General features: G+C 36.6%; 1 protein-coding gene across 1 annotated transcript in view; it reads left to right on the forward strand.

Moving 5' to 3' along the window:
• Window positions 1-19,729, forward strand: part of USP34 (ubiquitin specific peptidase 34) — a 140,576-nt gene that overhangs the window by 37,306 nt on the left and 83,541 nt on the right. The window contains 12 exon segments of the mRNA XM_058164851.1: window positions 1,809-1,870; window positions 2,283-2,364; window positions 2,449-2,541; window positions 5,685-5,810; window positions 6,204-6,333; window positions 7,023-7,058; window positions 9,306-9,436; window positions 10,101-10,741; window positions 12,352-12,566; window positions 15,252-15,367; window positions 15,449-15,576; window positions 15,793-15,882. Coding sequence (XP_058020834.1) covers window positions 1,809-1,870; window positions 2,283-2,364; window positions 2,449-2,541; window positions 5,685-5,810; window positions 6,204-6,333; window positions 7,023-7,058; window positions 9,306-9,436; window positions 10,101-10,741; window positions 12,352-12,566; window positions 15,252-15,367; window positions 15,449-15,576; window positions 15,793-15,882 — 1,850 coding nt within the window.

Genomic DNA, 19,729 nt, shown 5'->3' on the forward strand with positions numbered 1-19,729 from the left:
CACACTATTGTAAGTTGAGAACTGTCTTATCATTTTTCTTTACTTCAAAAGTTATGTTTTTACTGCCTAAGTAGAATTTGGCCCCCAACACAGCAGAATATGATGATAGGTTATTGAAATAAGAGAATGTACAATTTAGGACTGCATAACAGGGGTGTGACCTCCCAGTAAATTTTCAGCCATTCCAAATCAAGGAATAGCTGAAAAAAAACCAAAAGAAATAAAGTGTTCTAGAATGGCCAAATCAAAGTCTAGATTTAAATCCCAGTGAGATTCTGTGAGGTTATTTAAGGCAGTCTGTACATAAAAGAAATCCATCAAGGATAACAATAACAGAGCTGGAAGGGACCTAGTTCAACCCCCTGCCCAAGGAAGACACCCTATATCCCAGATGGCGAATTTATGGCACATGTGGGCACGTGTGCCGTCGCCCCAGCTCAGCCAGCTGGTCATTGGGTTTCCAATGTGCGCATGCGCGCCAGCCAGCTAGCTGGTCGTCAAGTTTCCAGCACTCTGGTGTGCACACACACGCACCTTCTGGTTTGGGCACACTGTGCCTAAAAGGTTTTTCATCACTGCCCTATATCATTCCAGACAAATGGCTGTCCAGTCCCTTCTTAAAAACCTGTAGTAATGGGGCACCCGCAACTTGTGAAAGCAAGCTGTTCCACTGATTAATTGTTCTCATTGTCAGGAAATTTCTCCTTAGTTCTATGTTAAATCTCTCTTTGATAAGTTTCCAACCATTACTTCTTGTCTTGTCAGTTGAAAAAATTCTACAAGAAGGAGTGGGAAAAGTTTCTTCCAGACAATATCACAGGCTTGTAGGCAGTTACAAGAAATGCCAATCTGAGGTGGTTTCTGCCAAAGAGGGCAATAGCAGATATTAGAGGAAATGATGTGCTTACTTATTACACAGAAAACTCCTTTGCTTAGAACTATAGTGTTTCTCCAAAAAGATGACCCACCTTGAAAAGAAGCCCTATCACATTTTTGAGCACATGCGATCAAATTAAGCCTCACCCAGAAAATTAGCCCTAATTAAGACCCCGCCCATCCAGGGGTGTCGGGTGTCGGGGAGGCACACGGGTAAAAATAAGCTAGGGTGGGGATGTGAGGGAGTGGAGCTGCCCTACTTATCAAGCCTCACATACTCCGACACCTGTCTCGCCTTTGGCCGCTTGCCGCCACTTGCACAAATCACCCTGGCCTCCGTTTCATCTTCAGATGCCTGCAGAAAGCATCTACAGCCAATAACAGATTATCTATTATCGGCTGCAGAGGGCTTTCCGGAAGCTTTTTTTTAAGCAATTTGCAAAACAGTTTAAACCATATATCATGATTCCAAATTTCAGTGACTGTTCACACACAAAAAGCTACAGCCAAATAATCCATTCTTTTACATATTCACAGGCATTTTTGTTTGTAAAATAAATAGATATTTTAATATTGTATATAATACAAATGGTTGTAATTACTAAAATAAGAAAACACATTTATTAATGACATTTATATGAAAGCATCTGTGTAGTAATTAGTATATCAGTATGTTCAGTTCTTCATGTATTTTAATCATAAAAGGAAAACCTTTTGCAAAAGATGTTAATGAATAAATTTGAGATAAGAACTTACTTCGATTAACTTGCTGTTCTTTATTGGCTAAAATGTATTTTTATTATTTACTTTAGTATTTTTATTATAGAAATTTAGTTACTGATTTGATTAGTTAACTTTTGAATGATGCTTCATTTAAATCAATTGTATCCTTTTGGCATTTATAAATTTAAAGTTTTTTTTCCTACTTGTAGAATCAACTTCATACTTTCAATGATGTGTGTAATAATGAATCCTTGGTTTCAGATACAGAAACGTAAGTATCTTTTAACTTTGAAATACTTTCATGTAACTTGGCCCCAACTACATTGCAGTCAACAGTAAATTTCATTAGAATTTGGTGTTAACTGTGATTTTAGAGTCATTAAATGCCAAATGCAAAAATGATGGTTATTTTAAGTTTTATATGCATTTTAACACACATTAACTAAAAATATCAAATCCTCTCTGGAAGATGTTGAGCTGCCCCTACAATCTTTCAAATACAAATGTTTTCTTTCCCATAGAAGTTTATTGATTTTCACAATATGTAAATGGATATTCCATACACCGATAGGAGAGGGCTTATATAGCGCTCAGACTAAAGAAATCGCATGTCCCTAACCTAGTAGATAACAATTAGTGGAAGTTCTGCAATTATTTTCTTATGTTTTTCCCCTCTTATATAGCTCCATTGCTAAAGAACTTGCAGATTGGCTAATCAACAACAATGTAGTGGAACATATTTTTGGACCAAATTTGCATATTGAGGTATGTTTAATATAAAGCAGAATTGTCTCTCTTTATCATGAAGTTTAAGTTTTAATGTTTTAATGTTGATTTAATATTTTCCAGATCATTAAACAGTGCCAAGTGATTCTTAATTTTCTTGCTGCTGAAGGCCGGCTTAGTACTCAGCATATAGACTGCATATGGGCTGCAGCACAGGTATACCCTTACTTAAGAATTATGACAAAACATGGTCTCAGGCAAAATACTATTATGCTAAGAAAATAAAAATAATGGAAAGTCTTGGGTTTAGATAGAATGGGAAATGGATTTATTCAATATGGCAGATATACAGTAAATCCTTTCTTTGAAACCTGAAAGATTTGTAGAGCTGCAGAAGCCTTATGGGTTTGCAGCTTATTCCCATAGCACTAAATTACAATTTTAATTATATCTGAATTAGATGTGTTTCTTAAATATATGTGTACATGCTTATGTGTATTAATGTAGATGCTGTTCATTGTTTTGGGATTTTGATCATGAACAGCTATTTTGAATTAAAATATATAGAGGTCAAGTGGTATCAAATTTAGTGCTCAGGCAGTAGGTCTTTCGACTCTGATGTATTAAGTATGTTTTTCTTCAGCATGCATGGCAAGTGCATTTACTTTCTCTGATTGTTTCAAGCCATCAAGAGTTGCTTGGAATTGGGCAGACTCTAAATTTAAATAAATAAACTTCAAAAAGGAAAGGAATTTTTGGATAAAACATGAAAAAGCAGCAGTTGGATATTAACTACTTATTCTTTAACATATATGCTCCTAGAAACTTGAAGCATTTTTCATATCAAAGCAGTTTATAATATAGGTAATCCCCAACTTAAAACCATTCATTTAGCAACTTTTTGACATTACAGTGGTACTGAAAAGAGTGATTTAACCATTTTTCATACTTAAAACCTCTGCAGCATACCAATGGTCACAGGATTAAAATTCGAATTGGTGGCAATTGGTATGTATTTCTGATAGTTGCAGTGTTTTGTCATGTGATCACCTTGTATGACATGCTGACAAGCAAAGTCAGATTCATTTAACAATTATATTACTAACTTAACAACGGCAACATTCACTTAGTAACTGCAAGAAATGGGGCAAAACTCACTTAACAAATGTCTCACTTAGCAACAGAAATTTTGGGTCAGCTGTAGTTGTAAGTCAAGGACTACCTGTATAGCATACTGGGGTTCATTTATTATTTAATACAAATTTTTATTATCATTGGTATTAGGTGTCATGGCATTCAATGGATTGGTACTGCAAAGACCAGTATCCAAAAAAAATGGAAAGCAATCTCCCAAGTATATAGAAATGTTTCATTTGTCTTTTCCTTTTCTGTCGTAAGATAAAGGTAAAGTCTCTCTACTTGAGTTTGACTCTATGTGACAATTTTAGTGTCTACTTTTTCAGCAGATTTTAAACAAATCCTTGTATGTAGATCAGTAGTAGAGATGTTTTAAAGCTTGTATTTGTGAAGACTGCTATATGGAGTTCTAGTTACTGCTAAACATAGTACAGACAGACTTCAATTTATGACCAAAATTTAGCCCAAAACTTCCCTTGCTAAGCAAGACAGTTGTTAAATGTGTTGCACCCCATTTTATGACACAGTTGTTTGCCACAGTTGTTAAGTGAATCATGCATTTGTTAAGCAAATCTGGCTTCCTCCATTGACTTTGCTTGTTGGAAACCAACTGAGAAGTTACAAATGGTGATCACATGATCCTGAGACACTGCATTTGCCATAAATACATGCCGGTTGCCAAGTGCCCAAATTTTGATCACATGATCATAGGGATGCTGTAACCATAATACATGTGAAAAACAGTCACAGGTTGCTTTTTTAAAGTGCCATTGTAACTTCAAAGGGTAATTAAATTAGTGGTTATAGATATATATTGTGAATTGTGCACATGCTTATCTTTCATCAACTTGAGATTCTTAAAGATTCCAACCATTTTAAAAACAAGCAAAAACATAATATACCAAAGCCTTTGCATGGTGATGAATTAATATTGAAAAAAACCCCAATAATTTTGTTTTTATTGGATAATAAATATCATTTTATTTCAGGGCTAATCAGTGAACACTTGGCCTGCATTGTAATTACTTTTCTGAATTAGATATTTCAATGCTACATTAATTTAGGTTTAGATTTACTTTCTCCATTTGTTTCAAAACATGTTTCACATCTCTAATTGCCCTTTATGATTTGATATTATTTTGTATATTTCTATTTTCATTAGCACAATTTTGTAAAATATTTTAGAAGAGAGAGCATGGTATTAATGAAAACTAAAACTAAGAGACAGGGTGTTCATAAAATGAAAAATGTGTTTTGAATCTGATACTTATGAATTCTGAAGGTTCAGTCAAACCCTGTCTCTTCTTCATCAGAAACAAAGATACTTACTTTTTAGATGGTGTCACTGTCTCTGCTGCATGGCCTCTGCACCTGTTCCGTACTGCATCATCCATTATCCCACCAGCCTACTTGCTCCATTGTGCCACCTTTCCCTGCCTTCCGCAACTGCTGCTCAGTTGTGGCATATAACACATATCTGTCCATTTCTCATCTTCCCTTTGCTGCCTTTCAGACGTTGTCACCAAGGAAACTCTTGTAACTTGGTGTTTTTTTTTAGAATAGAATAGAATAGAATAGAATAGAATAGAATAGAATAGAATAGAATAGAATAGAATAGAATTTTATTGGCCAAGTGTGATTGGACACACAAGGAATTTGTCTTGGTGCATATGCTCTCAGTGTACATAAAAGAAAAGATACGTTCATCAAGGTACAACATTTACAACACAATTGATAGTCAATATATCAATATAAATCATAAGGATTGCCAGCAACAAGTTATAGTCATAGTCATAAGTGGAAAGAGATTGGTGATGGGAACTATGAAACGATTAATAGTAGTGCAGATTCAGTAAATAGTCTGACAGTGTTGAGGGAATTATTATGGTTCCCTCAAAACACTTATTATGGTCCCTTATTATGGTTCCCTCAAAACACTTCTGCTCAGAACAATTTCATTTTAGTCAGTATCTGGAACAAAACAGCCTTATTATTTCTTTCTGCAAAACAGCCTTGTTATTTCTTTCTGCATCTGGGTAAAAAAATATGTTTCAGTTTGGGCACAAACCACCTCAAATTTCTGCTCCATGTAAAGGAATAATTTGTGCATGAATTATTTTGCTAATCCTTAGAATATACAAACTATAAGTTGCTTATAAAAGCTGTTAGGAGGAGGAAAAGCCATTTTTCTTAATAAGTTGTCTTTCTCTTTCTTTTTAAAGTTGAAGCATTGTAGCCGCTATATACATGACTTGTTTCCTTCATTGATCAAGAACCTGGATCCTGTGCCACTCAGACATCTTCTTAATTTAGTTTCCATCCTCCATCCAAGTGCACATACTGAACAGGTAGAAATAAATAAATTTAAAGCAGTATTTTCTCTGGCTGAAATTTTTTCCATATATGTCTTTTTTAAAATTAAGCAAAATTGCTTATGAAAGTAGTTGGGAAAATTATGGCATTGCTGATATAATAAACTGGATGCCCTTATTCTGAAGAGGGAGAGGAAATAGATTTATGTGCATAGGTTTACTTCAGATTAGAGGCCAATATTTATATCTCTGTCTTTTTTTTTTTTTTGCTGTAATAGAAAAAAATTAAATTAAGAAGATTCCATTTGAGCCTGAGATAATTTGCATTTGCATTGTAGTTGTGAATTTTGAATAACAGCATACACATTTACAATTTTATGAATAACAGAATACACGTTTTTGACACTGTAATTTATTGTTCCTTTACAGACTTTATATTTGGCATCCATGCTCATTAAAGCATTGTGGAATAATGCTCTAGCAGCTAAAGCCCAACTATCAAAACAGAGTTCTTTTGCATCTTTACTTAGTACGAACTTACCCATGGGAAATAAAAAAGGTGAGTGCACATTTGTTTCCTGGGCATCATAAATAATTAAGTAATAGATTTAAAGTTTTATGGGTGAGTTTATTATAGAGACTAATATATTTTCTAAACAAAAAACAGTTTCTTTTAGTTAACCATAAGTTTCTTGTTTCATTTTTGTTCAAACATAGAAATAAGAATTTCAGGTAGAAAAGCCCAGCATATACTAGAAAATAAAGAACACTCTCTAGAAAATTTAGTTAGATACTGATACTCCTTGATTTATGACTCCAACTGGGACCAGAACTTCTGTTGTTAAATGATGCAGTTGTTAAATGAGTCATGCCGATTTTAAGACCTTTTTTACTACAGTTGAGTCACACTTTGAATTGAATTGCACAGTCATTAAATCATATGGTTGTTAAATTAATCTGGTTTGCCCCATTAGTTTTGCTTGTTGGAAGCCAGCTGGGAAGGTCACAAATAATGATTGTGTGACCTGGGATGCTGCAGCTGCCATAAATGCATGCTGATGACCAAGTACCCAAGTTTTAATCACATGATAAGGATGCTGCAATGATTTTAAGTGTGGGGGACTGTTGTAAATCACTTTTTTCCAGCACTGTTATAATTTGAATAGATAGTCATAAATTGAGGACTATCTGTATGTTACTGTTGGTAATACATAATCATCACTATCTTTACTCCCCCCCCTTCTTCAGAGGAAGAAGAACTTCGAAGAGCAGCTCCATCACCATGTAAGTTATTGCAGAAAAGCATTATCACAGAATCATCTTATTAAGGAACCTTTATATAATTTTTCATTTTATCCATCTTTCATTTAGGTGGCAGCTGAACTAAGTTACATTTTAAGCAGCAGCTGCATTTTCTTTCTAGTTTTGATCTTCCACATATGTAATTCTTTCTTACTTTTTGTTACTCTTTGCAAGAACAGCAATTCAACATGCAATTATGCTATTGATGTTACTAGCTGCTAAACTAATTTCAGGGCTAATCAAAGGTTTATAGCAAGAGCCACAACAATACAGTGCCCCCCTCTCCCTTTTTGGCACCGGGGACCAGTTTCGTGGAAGACAATTTTTCCACAGACTGGAGAGAGGAGAAGCACACAACTTAGATAGCGCACTTTACGGTAGGTTCACGCTCCTGATGATCTGAGGTAGAACTGAGGCAGTGATGCTAATGCTGGGAAGCAGCTGCAAATACAAATGAAGCTCCTCTTGCTTGCCTACTGCTCACTTCCAGCTAGGCAGCCCGGTTCCTAATAAAGTGGGGCAAAAAAGTATTTAGTCAGCCACCAATTGTGCATGTTCTCCAACTGAAAAAGATGAGAGAGGCCTGTAATTGTCATCATAGGTATACCTCAACTAGGAGAGACAACATAAGAAAACACATCCAGAAAATCACATTGTCTGATTTGTAACGAATTTATTTGCAAATTATGGTGGAAAATAAGTATTTGGTCACCAACAAACAAGCAAGATTTCTGGCTCTCACAGACCTATAACTTCTACTTTAAGAGGCTCCTCTGTTCTCCACTCATTACCTGTATTAATGGTACCTGTTTGAACTTGTTATCAATATAAAAGACACCTGTCCACAACCTCAAACAGTCACACTCCAAACTCCACTATGGTGAAGACCAAAGAGCTGTCGAAGGACACCAGAAACAAAATTGTAGACCTGCACCAGGCTGGGAAGACTGAATCTGCAATAGGCAAGCAGCTTGGTGTGAAGAAATCAACTGTGGGAGGAATAATTAGAAAATGGAAGACATACCAGACCACTGATAATCTCCTTCGATCTGGGGCTCCATGCAAGATCTCACCCCGTGGGGTCAAAATGATCACAAGAACGGTGAGCAAATATCCCAGAACCACACGGGGGGACCTAGTGAATGACCTGCAGAGAGCTGGGACCAATGTAACAAAGGCTACCATCAGTAACACACTACACCACCAGGGACTCAGATCCTGCAGTGCCAGACGTGTCCCCCTGCTTAAGCCAGTACATGTCCAGGCCCGTCTGAAGTTTGCTAGAGAGTATTTGGATGATGCAGAAGAGGATTGGGAGAATGTCATATGGTCAGATGAAACCAAAGTAGAACTGTTTGGTAGAAACTCAACTCGTCGTGTTTGGAGGAGAGAGAATGCTGAGTTGCATCCAAAGAACACCATACCTACTGTGAAGCATGGGAGTGGCAACATCATGCTGTGGGGCTGTTTTTCTGCAAAGGGACCAGGACGACTGATCCGTGTAAAGGAAAGAATGAAGGGGGCATGTATCGTGAGATTTTGAGTGCAAACCTCCTTCCATCAGCAAAGGCATTGAAGATGAAACGTGGCTGGGTCTTTCAGCATGACAGTGATCCTAAACACACCGCCCGGGCAACGAAGGAGTGGCTCCGTAAGAAGCATTTCAAGATCCTGGAGTGGCCTAGCCAGTCACCAGATCTCAACCCCACAGAAAACCTTTGGAGGGAGTTGAAAGTCCATGTTGCCCAGCGACAGCCCCAAAACATCACTGCTCTCGAGGAGATCTGCATGGAGGAATGGGCCAACATACCAGCAACAGTGTGTGAAAACCTTGTGAAGACGTACAGAAAACGTTTGACCTCTTTCATTGCCAACAAAGGATATATAACAAAATATTGAGATGAACTTTTGATATTGACCAAATACTTATTTTCCACCATAATTTACAAATAAATTAGTTACAAATCAGACAATGTGATTTTCTGGATGTGTTTTCTCATGTTGTCTTTCCTAGTTGAGGTATACCTATGATAACAATTACAGGCCTCTCTCATCTTTTTCAGTGGGAGAACTTGCACAACTGGTGGCTGACTAAATACTTTTTTGCCCCACTGTAGGTCACCAACCAGTACCGGTCCGTGGCCTGGGACTTGGGGACTCTAAGATTAATACAACTGAATCTATATTAAAATCAACATTTTTTGAACAGACTTTTTTTTTCTGAAATAGGGTCGCCTGCAGCAAGCCCTCAAAGCAGTGACAACAGTGATACTCATCAGAGTGGCGGAAGTGACATTGAAATGGAGGAACAACTGATTAGTAGAAATAAGCATGTCCAACAGCGACTTTCCGATACAGAGGTACAACAGTAATTATTTTTCAGTTATGACAACTTCAAAAGGCTAATTAAACTAACAAGGCTTAATAAAGGGATTTGATAATATGTAATATGTATTTTTTTCCTTCAATTTATATGGCAGAGTTTATACATTGCACTGAATCATTATTTGATTTGCTTCTCCGTATACAGTCTGTTTGGTAAACCAAGCCATTTTAGTTTATAAATCATGATATATTTATTAACAAATCAGTGAACCAAAGTATTTAGATACTTTTGAATTTTACCAATAATTTGGACTAAAAATTATTCAAATGCACTTTAACATGAACAGTGCATTTAGATTTGGAATTGGCTACCTGTATTTTGAAAGCTTCATTTGAAATCATTCTATCAGCACTCTTACCATCTTTCTTCAGGTTGGCAGCAGCCATTTTCAGAGAATATGGTCTTCCAGAAGGCTCTTCCTAGGATGCCTGACATAACTTGGGTTTTTAACCAAATCTGTCTTGCCACCCCCTCAACTTCTTTAAACCATTGTGTGGTTTATTATATATGATCACTGATTTATATGCTGTTGCTTCCTTTAAGATGGAAAATGCATAATCTCTGAGCAACATGTGACCTTACCTGATTATCTAATGATTCAGCGTGTAGATTTAGTATTTTTTCATTTATGTTTTTAGGAATCAATGCAGGGAAGTTCTGATGAAACTGCAAATAGTGGTGAAGATGGCAGCAGTGGGCCTGGTAGCAGCAGTGGTCACAGTGATGGATCAAGCAATGAGGCAAATTCTAGCCATGCAAGCCAATCTGCAGGAAGCCCAGGGAGTGAGGTGCAGTCAGAAGATATTGCAGATATCGAAGCTCTCAAGGAAGAGGAAGAGGAAGAAGATGAAGACCAGAGTCACAATTCCCCCAAAACTAGTCGGAATGTAGATTTGCGAAGCCGAAAAATAGAATCTCAATCAGGCATTTGCTTGGGAGATGCACAGGAAGCAGCAGATAGGAATGGTGTAAACAATGGATCTGGGAATAGCCATGCTTTTAATAGTGAAGCTGTTCCATCAGTGGATAATAGAATTAGAATGCTAGATCCCTGTTCACACTCAGAGAACACTGATCATGATATAACTGGTGAAATGAGTACTGCTCATATATCCCAGGGCTCTCAAGATTCCTGTATCACACACACAGGGGACTTTCTTGGAGAAGCAATTGGAAATGAATTATTTAACTGTCGACAATTTATTGGGCCACAACACCATCACCACCACCACCACCACCATCATCATCACCACCACCACCACCACCACCATCATGAAGGGTAAGTTATTTTCAGTGTCTACATTTTTGGCAAAAGCAAAGTTTGAATTTGCAGCTGAATATTATGTCTTGAAATACTGAGTTCTATCACATGAATATATTATGCAAAATAATCACATTTAAGTATCTTTTGCTTCCTTTTATATTTCTTTTGCTGATTAAAGGGAATAAAAATTCAAGAAATGAATGTTCACTCAAAATTCTGCATGAGTAAAGCTTTGAAACAAAACATAGAATTTTGAATAGTATGCTGAAACTCACTTTGCTGATATGTCTGTCCACATGTGAACATAAGCAGTCTTAGAGACAATATTAAAATCTTGTGAAATAAGTAATATTTATTGCAGTCTCAAGCATCTTTCATTTTTAATTACGCTAAGTAATTCTGAAACATGTATTTCTTGTCTCATGTATATATTTTTTTTCTTAAGGAATGTGTAACAATTAGTGTGATTGCATTTCTACAGCTGAATCTTTTTAAAAGTTAGGGTTTGTTGTTAAGAATGAACAAATTGTTATTTTTCACTTTTAGATGGAAATCTATCAGAGCACCACGTGCTATGGGGTGGAGGAAGGAGATATGTGCTATTGATACAGTGTATTGTTTTATTGCATCCAAGCATGATTTTTTATGATTGCAAAAAGCAACAATATGTATTAAGAATAGTTAGTTGTTTGTGTATACTTAAGAATAGTTAGTTGTTTGTGTAAATTATTGCACTGTTTGTAGTATACGTTTTAACATAAATTCCTCATTGTGATTTGTAGTTCTTAGAGCTAAAAAGTAGTTGGATTCTCATGCTGGAGTCTTAGCAAATCCTATCTTTGTAGATATGAATGAAAAATTATTTATATATTTAGTAAATTTATATACCATCCATCTAGCTTCCTAAACTGATTATCCAAATTAGAGTTCTTTGGAGTACTCTTGAAGATTAAATTTTTTTTAGCTGTAACTAGCCATCTCTGAGAATAGAACACTATGCATTCAAGAATTTGGTTCAAGATTGGGAAAAAATGGGACAATTAATTTCATGTTGTCTTCAGTGTTCTGACTTAAGAGTAATGTTTATGCAAAAGAAACTCTTATTCCCCAGATTTCAATAATAACATAACCAAACATAAAAAAAGAGTAAAAGATGGCACAGTGCCTAAATTTAATGAAATGTTCTCCCAAAAAACTCTTTATCATCTTTTCATGTCTGGATTTAGGTTGAGAATTAGAAGCAGCACTACTACAGAATGGAAACTTTCAAAACACTGTTTCTCCTGCTTCACTTATTTTTCACCAAACGGAGAAATACTTTTAACTTTTCTCATACAGATATGGTAGCTCTGTCCTTGATCAGGCTGCAGTGAATTTGTTTCATATTATTATTTTAGAAACCAAAAACTAGAACTGATGACCTGCTAGGCACTTCAAAAATGGCTGGAAGGGATTGCTACAGTAGTTGCATTCACATATGTTACTGTTACCAAGAAAAATATTTTTTTCGTCTGGCTAATAAATTAATAATAATTTCTTCCTTTTGCTTATGTAAAACTAATATTCTTCTATAGTTTGCATATATTAAAAGGTGTAGTTAGCATATACTTGCTTTTATGTTATAGACACATGGTTGATGATATGTTAAGTGCTGATGATGTCAGTTGTAGCAGCAGTCAAGTCAGTGCAAAATCAGAGAAAAACATGGCAGATTTTGATGGAGAAGAATCAGGATGTGAAGAAGAGCTGGTACAGATTAACTCACATGCAGAACTAACTTCTCATCTTCAGCAGCACCTTCCAAATCTTGCTTCCATTTATCATGAGCATCTCAGCCAAGGTAAGACATAATTATGTCAACGATAATATTCAATCAATCTCTGAAAAACAAAACAATTGTAAAGTACTGCATTGATGGAAATAGTGTCATAAAATTACTAATCTTCCTACTAATCATGACCTTCATGTTAGATTTTACAGGCTTTTAAATGTAGAAAAAACATGAACATTGTTACATGAAACATTTGCTGCATATTTTTTATAATAATATCTCAAAGTTCACACTGCTAGTAAAAGAACAAGATATGAAACTAAAACATGTGATGCTTGTACAGAATATTGTGGGCTATTGATTTGAGCAGGTTATATAAATGCTCTCAGGTTTTAAAACTGTTGCCAGAGGAGCTCAGACCTTTAGTATAAACCAGTACTTCTGATAGCAGGTAAAAAAAATTATTCAATCAGGCCTTCAGAAAATAAGCTGGCTTATTAATGAGTGGATATTGTTGGCTTTATTTTTATAAATTATGCTATAATTGTTTTATTTTTTAAAATTTTACTTGTATTAAAAGTTAATTGAACACAATTCATAAGTAGAAAGGTGAAGTATAAGAACAATGAAAAATATAAAGAGCTAAACTACTTTTATCTGATCTATCCAATACCTTTCCCTAGACTAGGCATTTCCTTTATTGGAATTACAAAAAAGTGCTTTTTCATCTGTTTTATTCCAGTTGTAGAAGACAGTCTCTAGAGAGGCATTCTAAGGCAAAAACTTTTAATTTTAATTAAAGGTATTTTAATTCAATATAGAATTTTACAAACTACTTGTGTTAAGAACCAAGAATGACACATAGAATTATTTCTCAATAGTTTATTATTATTCAGCTATAGACAGAATCTTGCTGGCTTCTAAAGATAGACTAAAGCAACTATCTGCATAACTATAGATATACTCTGATCTGCTAGGTAGGGGCCATCTTAACCCTCTCCCTGCCTACCAGACTTTCCAAGTTCTTCTGCCTCTTTGCCCTGAGGGAAGCAGCCCCTCCCTCTTGGGACTTCAGACTACATTATACCACAGCTTCCTTTATTATTTATGTAAAGGTAAAAGTAACTTGTGTTAAAAATTTAAAGCAGATAAGTATGTTTTAGATTTACCTCTTAAATAATAACATCAATACAAATACAAATTATTCAAAAATATAAGAAATGTATAAGAAATAGTACTTTGACTATATTCCAGTTTATTGCCAAATTTTCATTGAATTAGTTACATATTCACAATCACAACATTCTTATTCTGACGTAGACTTCCTGAGTGAGTAAAACACACAAGTAGTCCCAAAATTCTCTTTTATTGCAACAACTGAAAATTCTGTTCATTCACAGATGAGTCCCAAATAGTTGTAAAGAGTCCTTCGGGATAAGGCTGATAATCACTCACCTTTATCGCCCTTGACACGCTACCAAAGAACTAATTGGCAAAGCCACACGGAGTCCAGAATCAAACAGAGCTTCAGACTTTAAACTGAACAGAATTAACAATGTTGCTTCCTGCAAAGGCCCATGTGCCTTTGCTCCTCTTTTAAGTCTTATGGGAGGGGCCAATAATCTCCAAGCCCTACCCCTGGGTCGTCCCTTTTGTTTTAATTGTTCTTACCTTCTGGCAGCTCTGCGCTTGCGTGCACTGGGAAGAGGCTCCCCTGTTCCTCTGCCTCACTGAGGTCCGACCCTGGAGGCTCCGGAGACGGCACATACCTCCCAGATGGCCCTTTCTCTGCCTCCGACACAGAGCTCTCGTCCGAGCCTTCCCCACACTCCAGGACTGGCCCATGTTCCTCCCCAACCTCCTCACTGTCCAATTCTGCTGCCAGCTCTGCAGGCCGCCGGCGAACCACAACAATTCTAGATAAAATTAAACTTTGAACAAATTAGGAATCACTGCAAGACTCAACACCAAAACCTAAGGAGGCTGCATCCCAATAGCAAGCTTCTACTGTAAAGTATAGCAAAAGCACATTTATGGATTGTTAAAAATATATATCAATCTAAAACTACAGGAAAAACATGTCACTCAAGCATCTTCTTGGACCTTATCTAAAGGCTGGAGTAGTGTCAGGTCTGCAGCTCCAGTTTTGAACTTCTGGATGTTTTCATTATGCTTGTTTTGATACATGCTGCCTCTTAATTGGGAAGGAAGGGAGGGATAGGTATGATTCTGATTAAACTGAAAATAATAAAAAAATATGTTTTATCATGCATCCTGTCTTATATTATGATTAAAGCTGTATGTAGGAGAGGGTTAGGCAAGTATATGCACAGAAAAAAGCCCTGTTGTTTGGATTACAGTGATATCTCATCTAGTGATCTTTGTGGATAATGATTGCATATGACGTAATAGGATGGAGCTCTTTTGCTCCTTCTAAAAATGAGTTGTGCATAATATTTGTTGTTTAAAAACTATGCAACTTTGCCAAGAAAGAAAAAAACTTAAGAACATTTCATATGTTTGTACCTTAGTGATTCATAATAAATTTTAAAGATGTGAAGAATTCCCAATTTATTATAAATTTATTTTTAATAAAATTAACTGCACTTGCCTGTATTTGGTCCCCCAATATTCTGACTTGATTCAGGGTTATAGGGTTGTATATTAACATTTATTTACAGGTATTCATGGACAGATTCCACTCAAGTCAGGATACACATTCTATATTTTTAATAACACCTGTCTTTTGCTCAGGGCCAGCAGTTCATAAGCACCAGTACAACAGCAACGCAGTGACAGATATTAACTTGGATAATGTTTGTAAGAAGGGAAATACCCTTTTGTGGGATCTGGTCCAGGATGAAGATGCAGTAAGTTAAATATCACACAAGAATATTTTCCAAAGAAAAAGTAATAATAATTGTCAATAACTCTTCTCTTACTTGCTCTAGATACATCTTTCTGAAGGTTTAATAAATGAAGCAGAGAAGCTTTTATGTTCACTTGTATGTTGGTTTACTGATAGACAAATTCGTATGAGGTTCATCGAAGGCTGTCTTGAAAATTTAGCAAATAACAGGTAAATAAACAAACCCAGAGTTGCTCTGAGGGACATGGGCAATTTCTAAATATGATACATAAGTAAATATAAATAAACAGTTAGGCTTAAACTGCAGGTTCTTCACTATTTTTTTCTTTAAATATAACTATATGATAATGTTAATGTAAAGGCTATAAATTAAAGATCACCATGATGCCATTGTTGATTTATATCTAATTTTCTTTCATTCCTTAGATCAGTTGTAGTTTCTCTTCGTCTTCTCCCAAAATTATTTGGTACATTTCAACAATTTGGGAGCAGTTATGATACACATTGGATTACAATGTAAGTACAAATACCTAGACATACCAAAAGAAGCTGAATATGATTCCTTATTACTGGTAGTATGATTAGAAATTAGGAATCCTTACAAAAATGCTAAGAATTTTAAAATCCATTTCATTTTCTTTTGAACATTCTTCAATTTAGTAACTTCAAAACACTTGCTGATTTATTTAATTACAAATGTAGTGGCAAGAAATCTCCAAGGGCTAGTCCAGGCAGTTCCCAGGAGTCAACCCTGACCTAATAAAACCCTGAAAATAATTATTGTGATATAAATAATTAACGTATTTTTCAGACTTTAAGACGCACCTGATTATAAAATGCATCTAGGTTTAAAGGAGGAAAACAAGAAAAAAAATATTCTGAACCAAATATATTTAATAAAATATAGCAGAATAATATTTCAAGCATGTAAATTCAACAGTGGTATTAAGGACCATCATCCCTGTCATTAACAAATGAGGAGAGACTTTAAGGTTCAAGCACTCTTCTAATTTTCTGGAAACCCCAAGAACTCATCATCACTAGTATCAAAATTTATGAAGCTCAGTTGCTCACAATCACTGATACCACTTTCTTCGCTATCTTCATATATGATATTATCTTCCATTCCATCGAAGGCATTGCTAATGCCGCATTTTTTTAATGACCGTGCAACAATTTTGTCCTTCACTGAGTGCCATAATGTTTTACATAATGTTTACAAACCTGAGTGATAGTGGGCCTCTTCATTTGTCCAATAGGTCAAATGAAATTGGACCTGTTGGACCTATTGATCATGATTACCAGTAGCCATCCATTTGTTCCATTCTTCTCCTGTATAGACTTTAAATGGCTTGTTGATGGAATCATCAAGAGGTTGCAACTGGCTGATAAGACACACACACCCCTCCCAGGAATTACAGCTAGATGAGTCGTTGCTTCTTTAAATCTCTTCTTTGTGGTTTCGCTAATATGTGCTCTAAACTGGTCAAGCACTAATAAAGCAGGTTTTTTTCAGAAGCCCTGTAGGACGTTTGGACCACACTTTTTCAACCCATACTCTCATTCCATTTTCGTCCATCCATCCTTTCTCATGAACATGCACAATAACTCCTTTTGGAATCACTTGTTTTGGAAAGGTTTTCCTTTTGAAAATTAGCATCAGTAGCAATTTCTGCACAGCAGGACAACACAACTGTGTAATATGTTTTTTTTTAATTTGCATTTATATCCCACCCTTCTCCAAAGACTCAGGGCAGCTTACACTATGTTAAGCAATAGTCTTCATCCATTTGTATATTATTGCCCCCAACAATCTGGGTCCTCATTTTACCTACCTTATAAAGGATGGAAGGCTGAGTCAACCTTGGGCCTGGTGGGACTTGAACCTGCAATAATTACAAGCAGCTGCTGTTAATAACAGACTGCATTAGCCTGTTGAGCCACCAGAGGCCTTTTCTCATGTCCTGAGGCAGGGCTATGCTTTTGGCACCTTTCAGATCAACAGTCTTACTAGATGGCACATCAAAGATAAGCGGGACTTCATCCTTATTCCGAATCTGGCCAATTTCAAAATTATTTTTCTTCCTAGCGTCTATTACCAATGTATGAAAAGACAGAATCTTAGATTCATATTACTTTGGCAATTTTTGCGCAGTTTTAGTTTTGGTGAGCATAGCAAGGCCATATCGCCTCATAAATCTGAAGCACCACGATGGTGATCCAGTAAAATCCTAAATGCCTTTCTCTATAGCAATGCATTCATACATTACCATTTTTGTGGAAATTGCGAAGCCATTATTCCGGTGATGTGTGATCTATTCTTTCACGTCCACCTCTAACTGTGGCCACTTTGCAGCAAGCCCACAAAAGTTGTGCTTACTTTTATCTTTTGTTTTTACATCTGTTTTCTCCACACTCTTATCATTTTTTCAGTTGGAGATGGTCCAAAATGTTTCTTTGCTGCTCTGTTTCCATGTTTCTCAGCATATTTCATTACTTCCAGTTTAAAAGAAATTTTATATGCTTGCCTTTTCTGGTTTGACATTCTTGTACCAGTATGTAGCGTCAGGAGGTACTGTAGTATTTTTCTGACAGAAAGAACTGTCAGTAATATGTCCTTTATTGTTATAAACATACAGAGCACTATAGCTGAAACCATGTTCATACATTCATACACAAGATACCGGTATACCATATACAGTACATGCCACACTAGCTCATTATGCAGGAAATACGAGGAGCAGGGAAAGAGGAGAAAGCAGCCTCCTTCCCTCAAGCTGGCTGCTCCATTGCCCACAAAAGCCTCATCTTTGATGGCCAACGCCAAAGCAGAGAAAGAGTTGTTGGGAAGAAGCCAGTCGGCCTGAGATTTGGGTACCCTTCCTCCCCTGCCCTAGCTAATTAACAATAACTAACTGATAATTTTAGGATATTCTTTTCTTCCTGAATAGGTGATTCCTTTCCTCCTGAAAAAAAAAAAATCTAGCGATGTTATCTTTACAAAGACAAACAGGCAAGCTCTAGCATGCCTGCCCGTGCTAATAAAACAGTCTGCCATGCCAAATTGCATCGACTGCTGCGGTAAGTGAGGGGCAGGAAGTCATGCCATGGCCAGCGATGTGGGAAAATGGACAGCAAGAGGAGCCCTGTCTTGCCACGCACGCCCCAAAGAAAGGCATTCCCAGTAGCTTCCCTTGCCCGCCCTCTCTGACACTGGAATCAAGCCATACCTCTCTCTCTCTTCGTGTCTCTGGGCTCACTGTCCACGTAGGCCGGGAAGGGCGCACTTGCGGCAGGGCAGCAGGGCATCCTTGGCAAACTGCTCAATGAACAAGGCAGGCAGACAGAGAGCACGCCCAGGCCAGCCAGTGGTGGGATCAGCTGATTCTCCAAACTGCACACAACTTTAAAAGCGGTTTGGCCAAACTGGCTGAATCCCACCTTTGCCTCAGCCGGGGAACGCTGGAGCCTTAACAGCCGATTGGCAGTTGGATCAGCCTCCCAGAATACCTCCCAGATTCAACAAGCAGAATCAGCTGCTTGTTGCCACCGCACCCTCCTCCCCCCAGGTATGGCAAACCCCTAGCTGATGCAACATTTGATATATAAGAAGCACCAAAATTTTCACCCACTTTTAGGGGTGGGGGGTGGGAGTGCATTTTATACCGAAAAATACGGTAGGTCTCAAGAAAATAATAATAGAAAATCTGAAGCTATCTTGAATCTCTAGCAATCATGTGTGGCACAATATTAATTTATTCCTCATTTATTTAATTACATCCACAAGATCTTTTTAAATAATGAAAGCGTTAAAACCAGTCTTGGTAATAGAGGAATAAGCTGTGATGAGGAATATCATGAATATTTGTAAGTTGACAGGTTCTGATGGCAAACATCAAATGCATTTGATGCATATTTTCTCTCATTAAGAGATCAAACAGCATTTACTTTCAATTCTCTTACTTTTATTTATGTTTTCAGTATGATATCTTATTAAGAGTTATATTTACAACTAGATTACATACTTTGTTCCACTTGGCTGCTAACTTGCCATGGCTTGACTTTTAAAATGTCTTGTAAAGAATTTTTCTCTCTCTTCTGAATTGTATGCACCATCTGTCTTATTTATGTGGCCATAGAAGTCAACAACAACTTGATGGCACATAACCAATATGCAACATAAGTATTCTCTACCTGTAAATGTATGCGTTCTATCATGTATAAGAACCATGTATAAGAACCAGTTTGGCCTAGTAGTTAAGGTGCTGGCCTTACTAAACATGACTAGAACCAGGGGACTGCATTCTAGTCATGAGTCATGAAAGACAGCTGGGTGAATTTAGGCCAGTCACATTCAGCCCCA

The sequence above is a fragment of the Ahaetulla prasina genome, chromosome 1 (genome assembly GCF_028640845.1).
Source record: "Ahaetulla prasina isolate Xishuangbanna chromosome 1, ASM2864084v1, whole genome shotgun sequence".
Classification (NCBI taxonomy): domain Eukaryota; kingdom Metazoa; phylum Chordata; class Lepidosauria; order Squamata; family Colubridae; genus Ahaetulla; species Ahaetulla prasina.